The sequence below is a fragment of the Dermacentor variabilis genome, chromosome 6 (assembly GCF_050947875.1).
Source record: "Dermacentor variabilis isolate Ectoservices chromosome 6, ASM5094787v1, whole genome shotgun sequence".
Classification (NCBI taxonomy): domain Eukaryota; kingdom Metazoa; phylum Arthropoda; class Arachnida; order Ixodida; family Ixodidae; genus Dermacentor; species Dermacentor variabilis.
In genome coordinates this window covers 178,451,691-178,463,783 of record NC_134573.1, presented here as the reverse complement: position 1 = coordinate 178,463,783, position 12,093 = coordinate 178,451,691, and the positions used below count along the sequence as shown (strand labels likewise).

The 12,093-nt window shown below is 43.0% G+C and overlaps 1 protein-coding gene across 2 annotated transcripts in view; it reads right to left on the bottom strand.

Annotated features, from left to right (window-relative positions):
- Nucleotides 1-12,093, bottom strand: part of LOC142585883 (transmembrane protein 135-like) — a 33,894-nt gene that overhangs the window by 16,407 nt on the left and 5,394 nt on the right. For both annotated transcript variants that reach the window (XM_075696963.1, XM_075696964.1), the window contains exons 4-6: nucleotides 9,000-9,033; nucleotides 8,841-8,906; nucleotides 6,369-6,415 (exon numbers count right to left, since the gene is read on the bottom strand). In XM_075696963.1, the coding sequence (XP_075553078.1) occupies nucleotides 6,369-6,415; nucleotides 8,841-8,906; nucleotides 9,000-9,033 (147 nt within the window). The remainder of the gene's footprint in view (nucleotides 1-6,368; nucleotides 6,416-8,840; nucleotides 8,907-8,999; nucleotides 9,034-12,093) is intronic.

The following is a 12,093-nucleotide window of genomic DNA, read 5'->3' as shown; positions in this document are numbered from 1 at the left end:
CAAGAATGGGGCTGAAAACTCAACATTGCATTTGGTTGGCCTGCATGCTTGTCATTATTCACATTACACCACAGCAAAAACAACTGGTGCACACTTCACTGTGTGCACAATCATCCAGGTTAGTGTTGCAGGCACCCTCTGATCAGGTGAACCAATGTGGCATTCATTGCCAGGAATGTTGCACTGCTGAGTGCCAATTTTGGGTGCTGTTACGATCAGCTGGCGGGGGTAATGACCTTCTAGCCTCTACTGCCTCGCTGCAACGAACTGCTTTATGAAGCCAATAATGTGTCTCCTTTGGTCAGGTGTGTGGCACCAGTAACGTGCCACACGCCTTACTGGCGCCACACACCTTGAAGAAGACAAGTCCACTTGCCGAAATGTTGGCTCCTGCTTTCACCGTGTTCTCGTTTTGGTCATCGCCGGTAAGGCAAAGACATTTGGCGGACCAAGTATTGTTTGTTGTTTCACTGTCGCCTTCACGGACCTATGGGAGCAAAAAAACTCCTGGAAAAGGGTGTTCTAAGGAATTTTCCTCACGGACCCTAGTAACCGCCACATTCGTTTGATGTATGGCCCAGCTAACTGCTCGGTCATCCCAGTAACCAAGAGGCGCCAGCTTGAGTCGAGCGTGACAAACCCTGTCTGAGAGGCTCCCCTACTTTCTGTGTGTTCAGTGAACAAAGGTGCAGGTGTGAGTGTGTGAACCCTCCCCCTCAACGCAGGTCCTTTGACGACTTCGGACACTCCGATTAGATGAAGGTTGGACGACAATTTCCCTGGCCTAGAAATCTAGGGAAGACAGAGGGGGTTTAAGCTGACGTTCTCGGCTCCTTGGGGTGCTTCACTTCAGTCATGTAGATATTGTAAATAAACCCAGTACTCCTAGTTCCTCCCTTCAACAACGTGCTTAGCGTGAATGAATCGGATGATGGCATGGGCCAGCTACCCCTTTTTATATGCCTGACCCCAACTCTTACAACTGGTGGCAGCGGTTGGATTGACTTTGCAACAACATAGTGCTGTGTCCGCACTGAGTGCTTGGTTTTTGCTTTGACTGTCTAGGCTTCATTTTGTGGTTGTTCACTTTAGAACAATAAGGAAGCTGGATTATTGATGGTTAGCTAGGTTGTGTTTACCTAGTTATGTTTAGTGAGCAGAACCAAGGCAGTAAAGCAGCAATCATGGATTTGAGGACACTGCAGACAGATGAATTGTTGGTTGTCAGTGAGGAATTGGGCCTAGAGGTAAACAAGGAAATGAAGAAATTGAGAATATTAAAGCTGATTTCCAAACAGGCCAGTGAGGGGGACATTGGAATTTGGTTAGAACTTGTTAGGAAAAGAGAGAAATGGGACAGAGAGAGAAAGAAGAACGGACAGAACAGAACACGAGTTAAGGAATATGGAACTTGGCCTTGAAAGTAAACGTTTGGAGTTGTCTCGAGCAAGTGAAGGGGCTCTGGAATGATCAAGTGAGGTAGAATCATACCGCATGGACAGGCTGTTAAAGCCATTTGAAGTCGGGAACTACATAGGGTTGTTCATAGGAAATTTTGAAAGGACTTGCAAGAAGATGAACTTCACTCCAAGTACATGGCGACATCGGTTGCTGTCTACGTTGCCATGTGAAGATGCTGAAGTGATTGCCAGACTCGGTACACAAGATGCATATGATTACGCGAAGGTTTAAGGCTAGCCTTTTGAAAAAGTATTGCCTTTACCTGAAGCTTTTCGACAAACGTTTCGAAGCACAGGCAAGATGGATAGTGATGGATATTCGGAGTTTGCATATGGCTTAAAGGCAAACCTAGTCGAGTAGTTAAAATGCGCGGAAGCATACGAGAGCAGCGACATGATTATTGAATGCATGTGTCTGGAGCAGTTTTACAAAAGCATCCCACAATCTGTGAAGCTGTGGGTGCAAGGCAGAGGAAATGTAAACACAGTGGAAAGGGCGGCTGAATTAGCCAAAGAATACGTAACACGCAGAAAGCCAAGTGCCAAGGATGGAAATTGGGACGGTCGAAATGGACCGCGGAAGCAACTTCTGTTCAAAAAGAGAATGCAGACGAAACGACCGGAGCCTGTAGATGCAGAGAAAAGAATGTCAGAAAAGAGCAAAGAGAAGTCAAATGATGAACCCATAGAAAAAGAGCAGAAAAAGGAATTCAAGTCTTTTAGACCGATCCGCTGCTGTAAGTGTCACAATCTCGGACATATCACTGTGAACTGTGGGAAGCCTAGCATAGTTTTCTCCTACGTGGACAAAAGAGGCAAGAACATGGAACTTTTAAGCCCATATCTTCACGACCTGCATATTAGTGGAAAACCATGCCAGGTACTAGGAGACAGCGCCGCCACCATGGACACTGTCCATCCATCTTGCGTAACGGTAGATGACTTCACTGGAAAAGTAGCACGGATTAAACAGGTTGTGGAAGAACACAGCGTGTCTCTGCCGATGACGAAAGCCAAAATCAGAGGGCCATTCGGGGAGCTCTTGACCGAAGCTGCAGTTTCCAAATTCTTGTCACTGCAGTACCTTTACATTTTTTTGAATCAGTCAGATCAGTTACTGCATGAGAAGGAGCTGAAACTTGGAGAGGGCATAGTACAGGCATTGACGCGATCCCAAGCTCGTCAAATCGCATCGCTTTCATCTGAAAATGCAAAGCCACTCCAGCAGAAGTAGCAAAAAAGGTTGCCTCGGCAACAGAAACCGAGCTAGGCTTGAGGGATGAAAATGTGGTTGAAGAAATCTTGCCAGCTGACCAGCTCAACGAGAGCATACCACAAGGCATGTGTCAAAGTTCACGCCTGCACGGAGAGCCAGTTGATGCACTTGCAAGCGAGACAGGGTCGTTACTGTCACCGGTCTCAAAGAACTGTGATCGGCTCTTGAGTGTGGACAGAGAGACACTGGCAGCTGAGCAAAAGAATGATGTCAGCATAGCTAAATTACATGTAACAGCTAAAGAAAGCATTGCAAGGCGCAATGCGACAATGCACGAGAAAGGAGGCTTGTTATATAGGCACTACAAAAACCAAAAGGTCAGGATTCTGGATCAGTTAGTTGTACCTACTAAGTACATGGAGGACCTTTTGGGTCTCTGTCATGGAAATGGGTGGTCTGGCCACCTAGGCGTAAACAAATCGAAAGAAAGATTGATTATGGAATACTACAGGCCTGGCTGTTTCAAGGATGTAGAAAACTTTGTAAGATCATGCAACGCCTGCCAGCGCTCGGGTAAACCAGGGGAAACACGGAAAGCTCCACTAAAGGTAGTGCCCTTAGTATCAGAACCTTTCAGACGAATTGTGATAGACAAGATAGGGCCTCTACCAAAGACAAAGTCGGGTTACAGGTACCTGTTTACCATGCTGTGTCCGGCTACAAAGTTTCTGGAGGCAATCCCTCCGAAAGAACTCAGCTCCACTGAGGTAGTAGATGCACTTTTGACAGTATTCACCTGAGTCTGGTTTCCAGCCGAAATTCAGGTGGATCAAGGGTCAGTATTCACCAGCTCACTGAGTTCCACATTCTTAGAATAGTGTGGGGTAAAGTTAATACACATGCGAATAGTGCAGAGAGGTGGCATCCAGTGCTTAAATGAGTTTTATGAGCACTCTGTTAAGAGCACAAGGAGGACTGGGAGAATTGTCTTTCGGCTACTTTGTTTGCTTTGTGAACAGTTCCTCATGAGGCTACATGGTTTTCACCAGCAGAACTAGTGTATGAGAGGACACTCCGTTCTCGATTCAGAACGTTGAGAGAGATGTGGGAGGAAATAGGAGATAGTCAAACAATGGTAGAGTACATGCTAAATCTGCTGGAACAGCTAAGTGCAACACAAACATTAGTTGAGAAGAACATGGGCGTGCCACAAAAGAACGCCAAGCTTTATTACGACAGGAATGCGAGGCTTCTAACGTTTAATGCTGGGGACCAGGTAATGATCCTCAGACCTTCAAGAAAGAACAAGCTTGAAGTTCACTGGGATGGACCCGTTAAAGTGTTGCACAAACTTTCAGATACTAACTATGCTCTGAAAGTGCCCGGTCACAGGAAGGAGGTGAGAATATTTGATGAAGCCACACGTGGAGTGGAGCAGAGTTGTTAACTTTACCATCAAAGAGCCAGATGACATTAATACTGAGTTTAATGAGTGTAAGGCGACCTCCAACTCTGAAATCAGCCTGGAAGAAGTTGTAGAACACTCAGCAAGCATGGACGCTCTTAAACCTGAGCAGCTAGATGTGCTAAAGGAGCTGCTAGGGAAATATCTCGACGGATTCAACAATCAGCCAGGTAGAACCGAACTAATAATGCATGAAATAGAGCTCACATCAACCGAACCTGTAAGATCAAAGCCTTCAAGGTGTCTCCATGAAAGAAAGAAATTATGGAGGCAGAGATACAGCGCATACTAGAGTTGGGAGTTATTGATCGCACTGAGAGTGACTACATGTCACCGCTAATACTTGTGGAAACCCCCTGTTACCCTTGTACACACAGACCCTTGTCCGTGTGTTGACTACAGGAAGTTAAATGCCATCACCAGAGATCAGTTGTACCTGATACCCAACATTGAGGAACGAATCAAAAGAGTCAACACTGCTAAATACATTTCAACTCTAGATCTCAGGCGGACTGGCAAGTTCCCCTTTCAGAAAGTGCCAGCCACTATGCCACATTTATCTCACCTGTTGGCACTTTTCACCCTCTTGTTCTTAGCTTCGGGCTGAAGAATGCACTGTTTAGCTTCTCTAGGTTGATGGATCTTGTCCTAAAAGACTTGCAGAAGTTCGCATTGCCATATCTTGATGATGTCACAATTTTTTCTGACATGTGGAAACAGCACCTATCGCACCTCAAGCAGGTGTTCTCATGGTTGAAGGAAGCAGGCTTAATGATGGAGGCGGAAAAATGTAGGTTTGGCTGCTTCCAAGTTATCTGGGCCATGTTGTCAGCCAGCGCATGAGACGGCCGGTCGAGCTGAAAACAGCTATGATTGTAGATTTTTCACAGCCATGCACAAAAACAGACATTTGTCCATTTTTTGGACTTGTGTACTATTAACGGTACATTCGAATTATTCGCAAATAGCAAGTCCTTTAATGGACTCACTCAGAGAGGGAACAACGAGTAATGTGCACTGGAATAAGAACAAAGAGAACACTTTCCAAGGTTTGAAAACATTATTAGTTTCTCGTCCTATGCTTCACGCACCAGGCTATACAAAGGAATTCATAGTTCAGTGTGAAGGAAGCAACAGGAGAATGGGTGCATTACTTAGTCAGATCGGAGATGATAATGAGGAACATCGTATTCTCTATGCCAGTCGTAAACTAATTGTAACAGAGGAAGCCTATAGCACTTCAAAGAAGGAATGGGGAGCCCGGAAGTTATCATCTTATTTGTATGGAGCGAGATTCACCTTTGACATGGCTTAATCAAATGTCACAAAAAAATGGTTGCTTGCTCCGATGGAGCCTCACCCTCCAACAGTACAACTTCTCTGTTAGATATAAGAAGAGAAAGCTGCATAGCAATATGCATGGCTTGAGCAGGCTAATATGAAACTCGTTATGCGTTTAGAGATCCTGACTAGGTTTTTTTTTGTTGTTGTTGTCATTGTTACACCAAGACAATCCCCTTTCATTTAGCAGGACTCCATCCATGATTGCTAACTTTGTCGGCACTAAATTCATTCAAAATATGCATAGCGAAATGCAGTATTTATTGTTTTTGCACTCATGTTTTCTTTGAAGCCTGGCGAGTCTAAAGCGAGATCTAAGATACTTCATCTCTGTGCAGAGCCGTGTTATGGGGTTCGCTTTACTGCTGCCTGTCATAGTGAGATATTCTAGGGTGTATGTCAGCATTTTGCAACTGGTTACTGCAAGCCAAGTCATCCCCCTTGTCACCAGGCATTTTCTTCCTGCCCAGCGGTTATCAGCACTGGCCTGTCGAGATTTTCCGGGCGATGGAGGAGCTGTTACGATCGGCCAGCCGGGGTAGTGACCTAGCCTCTCCTGCCCCATTGCAACAAATCGCTTCATGAAGCCGACAATGTGTCCCCTTCGAACAGGCGTGTGGCACCAGTAAGGCGAGACACGCTTGGCGGACCGAGTATTGTTTGATGGCTTCAAAGCACAAAAGATACAAGATCAATCCTTGTTACAGCCAAAGAACATTTCATTTTTCACAATTATTCCATGCCATAATGAGCCAACAGATTGCTTTATGAGTTCCCACGCTTAGCTACTGCCTATAATACCCGTTCAAGAGACACCTGTGACTTTCTGTATGAAGCACATTTTTTGTCAATTTCAAGCATGCTTTGCACACGTTAGAATGCTTACCGAATGCAATATAGGAAGCCTGCCAAACTCACAGCAAACATAGCCACCTGAAAATATAAAGTTGCAGACATTTAAGACAAGTGTATAAAGTTGTGTTAGTCGGATCAAGTTCAACATTGCAGTGACAGCTCTGAAGATGGCACAGCAATGCACACAATGCAGTAGCTTTGTCATCAAGCCAGCTTGATCTTATATTTTTTCACTATTATTACAACAGCATGAGATATTGTGCAAGACATGTTTCATGCGAACCATTCTTGGTTCGCGCCCCGCTTCTGCCCATAGAGTCAAGGTCACATGCACAAAGCACTAGCTAAGGTGCACTGCCTGAAACTACATCGATTTGTGACACATGACTTCAGTAAATCGTCCAACGCAGAACGCACAATACGTCACTGGAAGTGAGTAGTGCAGCAAGAAAGAGACTAAAAAATATTAAGAAAAGAAGTGGGAGCAGGGCTCATGATGTAAACATGACACAATCCTTTGGGTCCGGTATTGAAGAAGGCAGAGAAGGAATGTCACTTGCAGACACTACTCGAGATAAAGGGGGCAAGTGTCTATGCTGGCAGTGAAGCTTGCATTCTGGCTGCTAGCAAGACAATCAAACACCTAATTTTTCCTGTCTCCTCTATCAATTTTAGAAATCATCGTGTTGAAACACTCCCTAGATGGCACCCTACAAATTCCAGTATATAAACAAAATTTGCAACGGGGCCTGGTGAGGGGCGATTTAGGGGAGAAAAAAAATTGGAGAATAAATTTTTCTCTTGGCATGGTATGCATCATGCACAGCTTTTCAGTGCTACAGCCATGCACGAGGGTGTGTCATGCTAACATGGCACATCTTCAAGACAAAAAATTTGCATAATGCCACCTGATGTTGTGGCTTAGCATCAAGAGGAAGAAGCAGAAGATGACTGAACTGGCTGGCCAGTGGGAAGGCTAGTGCTTTTGTTTAATCAAACATGGCGGAATTAAAGGTCAACTGTCATGGCATGTAAGAGATACATTAAAACAGTCAGTCCACGGATGAAATATTTAACCACAAGTCAGCCGTTTCCTTAAGCAAGTGCACATGCCTTATAAAATGTTCGCCATATAGCTGGAGACAAGGTGAGTGCAAGTAAAAGCAGCGAATGAAGCGTCACTGTCCCTCGAGGATGACAAACTTCTATTTTTCTTTCTGACTGTTTATACCACTGCTAAGATAAATGCCTGGAGCAACAATACATTTCCACTTTTTATATGGGAAGGAACTCCTCCTGGTGTGCTCTCAGGAAACTATTTGTCTCCTGCAGTTTTTTATGCACTCACAATTATCTGGACACGATAATGTTGTGTGATCAAGCGACAGTTCGCCTTTAATTCAATCACATTACATCAAATAAAAACACTAGGCTTCTAGTCGGCCACCCATTTCAATTGCCTTCAACTTCCTGTTGTTGCCAGGCCACAACATCAGGTGGCATCAGGTAAAGGCAGATGGTCGCTTGGTCATGTGACAACGTCCATAACTTGGTGTGACATGCACGAGTTCATGTGGCCCGGTCAATGAGCATGCAATTTTATATTGTTAGAACTTTTACATAACAGTTAACCAGCATCTCTCTTCGTAAAAAAAAGCATTTAAGAAAAATAATAAACCTTATATTCAGAAATGCTTTTAGCTATCAAATTTCATAAAGCATTATATCTAATTACATGCTATATTGAACTAATGAGCGATTTTTTACGAGTAAAATCTAAATAGAATTGACTATATAACTGATGAAGTTCTCTGTTTCAAATATGTACAGTAATGTAAGAAAGAAGTCATGGTTGTGGGCTTAGAATTATTTTTGGGCCTCATGAATGCACATAAGCTCAAGTACGTGAGTGTTTCCACATTTGCCTTCAAGTAAAATGCAGCTGTCAGAGTCAGGAACCTAACCTGCTATTTCATGCTTAGCAGCAGAATGCTGCAGCCATTGAGCAGTGGGCAGTGTGGTTATTACAATTTTGTTTTGTGTGCCCTGCAACAGCAAATTATCATATTTTTGTGCACTTTCTCTGGTGTACAAAGCTTCTGCATGCAGCATTGTGAAACAGATGATTTTGTCACATGAGGTTTGTAAAGCGTGAACAAGTATGCCAGAATTTGTGTATAACAATTGCAGCTATCAAGAAGTGGATAGTACTGCATCCTTAAATTTAGACCACTGGGGATGATAAATGTGAAAGCACTGATGTGCCAACAAAATGTTGGCAGCAGCGATTTGCCTTTAAAGATAAACAAATAAAAATTTATTGCAGAAAAGGATTAAGAACTGGGGAATTATAAGTTACCAAGGATGCTTGGCTTACAGCCACTAACAGTGAGAGCGCTTTTTCTTAAGTGGGTGCTTTCTAGAAATGTTGCACTGACAAGCAAACAATTTTTTTAGTTGTGTGGCAATGTCATTCTTAAATAAATTCAAGATGGTGACATACCTCTCCATGAGGAACATCATGCACAATGTTGCGGCTGCGCAGGCTGTTGAACACGATCTCCGAGCACTAGAGGGAAGTAAGTGGTTCCAAATTCGTATCTCTTAGCACTCAGTCAAGGATGTCCCACCACCCCATCTAGACACACTGATTCCAGCTCACCTGATTGAGCATGTACACAGAGAGAACTCGACGCCTGAAAGTGACAGGTAAGAAAACAAAATTTTGAGCACTTCATGCAGTCGCCAAGGACAGTACAGAGGTTGAGGCTTAGCATGTAAAATGCGAAACAAGGTGATTTTACTCCAAGACACTGCTTGTGGTGTATTCTTTCACTGCTGGTACAGTTACCTAGACTCCCCTCTGAAATAATTTCCCTGATAAGCTGGCTTTGTTGTTTCCCACAGATTCTGTGCACTGCCTTTAAGCAGAACTTCTGATAAGGCAAACAGGTTTCTATCATTCTTTACTGTTCATTTTAAAGTTCAGCACATGGCTTAACATATAGCATGCACAACTCTGGGAAACTGAAATAGCACTGAAAGGTCAAGGCTGTTTATGAAGCACGAAAATATGTGTGTTCCACGTCCATCCTTGTCTTTGCAGCACAACTCAGTTTCCCAGTATGACAGGCCAACTATACTGAATTACTACCATGCAGAACACAGAAAGTATTTGCTCTGCTCCAAGACAGTGCCTTAAGATTCATTTGCTACAGGCAGAATTGATAGCTAGGCTATTGGTGCAGTTTGATACTGCAAAATGGGAAACACAAAACTGCATGTAAAGTGTGAAAACTCTGTTAGCCAGCCCTCAGTTGTGCTATTTGATAAGAAATCTGGTTACCTTTAGAGCATGTATCACATGTGTTGCATGTGGCCTGGACAACTTTTGGTGTCACGTGTACCCAGAAAAGTAGTTGCAGTCACTGTGTATGTATTCAGTAGCAATAGCCACTCACAGATGAAACACAGGTCTTCACATAGTGCCTTTCTTCCTTCAGTCAGTTAAGTCATTAAAGAAACCTTCATAGGAAAAAAAGAATCCTTGTCTCCAGCACACATTGAACTGATAACCGTAGGTGCCGAATAGAGGGGGGTTCCAGGCCCCGAGCGCCTGCCCTCCCAGCGGGGAGCCGAAGCCTATCTCCCCCCCACCCCCCCCACCTAAAATGTCATTACCAGAGTTTTGTCACCAAAATCATTTGAGGTTTCTTTTGACTTGCCTCTGCCGTTCCACCTAAAATTTTATCAGGGCTAATAGCTTACAGCAGCATTGTTGGCATGGACGTCAATGGCTTTTAGTTCATAATTTTGCTTTATTTCTTCAAATCCTGACAATAGGATGGCAAATGCATTAGAAACATCAGCGGCAGCTGCCTCATCTGTATTTTTTTTACTTCAACATTGTTTTAAATTTTCACTGTAAACACCCTGCACATGCACAATATATTTAAATGTATACACAGGACAAAGTTTATTATATTTTTGAAAGACGAGGAGGTAGCCAAATAACAATTACTTCTAAAGGTATGGACAGCCTAAGCCTAGAGAATGAATGTGTTGCTGTATGTTCACCTCGCCTCAAATTCCTTTGCTTGCTTTTCTACCCTGAAAAAAATGTGCAGACTTCAGTGACCCCTTCGGCAAAGGCTTTTATCAACGGTGTGTGAAATGCATGTGAATGTTATGTTTCAGTATTGCTTCTCTTTCCAGTAAGCAATGCCAATGACTCATGAAAAAGAAGAACTCTTTTAATGTTACAACATTTATTAGGGATAGAAACATCGTCACTTGCATGCAGAGGTCATAAATATATACATGGTGCACCAATTAACTATGATGCACGAAGATTTAAAAAAGAGCAATTGCGTTACTCGAAGAAAGCCTAGTGCATATTGTTTCCAGTACAGTAGAGCAGCCGCTAGTAATTTTTTCATTTCTGAGAGTTAATTGTAATTAATTATCTAACTCGAGACATACTATCCTAATTATCAAAGTGTCAATGAGGCATTTGTAGGCACAGCCAAGGGACATCTAACTGCGATATTTTCAGCGACGTATTAATTGTACACTAATCTTTTCCAACTGATAAATGAACCCAGAGACATATGAAAAATACCACCATTGCACTCCCACCCGCATCATAAAGCAACGCCATCAAACAGGCTCCTCTGTGTCAGTCAGCATGAAATAAAGAAAACATCATTATCGAACCTTAGCTGCTGTGCCCCGGCTGAAGTAACACGTTGCATTTGGTGTTAGTTGGAAACAAGCTGTGATAGCTGTGTTTTTTTCCCACACAATACCTACCACCACAAAAGTGAATTGACAATGTCAGTTCAAAGGTTTAAAGGTGCGTTTTGTTTTGTTCCAGTTGTCATTTCTTTCTCTAATGAGCAGAAGGAAACACGATTCCTGCCTTGGGAGATATATATATATATATAAGGCCGTCGCTTCAGTGAACAATGCTTGTGCTTCGAGGTTACACATAGTTTCTTCAAGAAAGTTGGCCCACCCAGAAAAATAATCTTTCACGCCTATGCTCATAACTTTTATGTTGCAGCTTTTCAGTTTCTGTGAATAGGTGTGATGTAACAGTGGCAGCAAGAAGCCTTTAAAAGCTAAGGATCAAGCAATGCAGCTTTCACACACTAAGTATCAATGACAGCACACCAGCGATTTCCAGACTTCAACGTTAAAGAACCCCACGTGGTCCGAATTTTCAGAGTTTTTCCAATATGGCGTTCCTCATAATCAGATCGTGGTTTTGGCACATAAAACTCCATAATTTTCTTTTTTTTATCAATGGAAGAGACAACTGAAAGGTTATGTCATAACAACAGATGCTTACTTCTGGACAACTGGAGCTAATGTTGTCCAAAAAGAAAATGGCAGCAATAATCACATGCATTCAGTGACATACGCAGGCAATGTATATATCTTGGAAGTAATACGACTCAAATATGCCATGAGACTCAACTTCTGCTTTTTCCAACACTGCCAACCAGGTGGTAAATTCAAGCGTTAATTGGTGAGCATTAATCAAATTGTTGACATCTTCAATTTTTATAGCATGCTCTAGTAGGCTGTGCACTAACAGACACAGCTGTTAGCAAAGCAAGATCTGCCATCAGGATACGTACTAGCAATGAAACAACTTTGTTGTCTGAAGCCACCAAGAAGGATATCCCCAAATTTTATGGAGGTACTTCAAATAAAAGACACAACCAGCAACTCTAAATGAGGTACCAGGG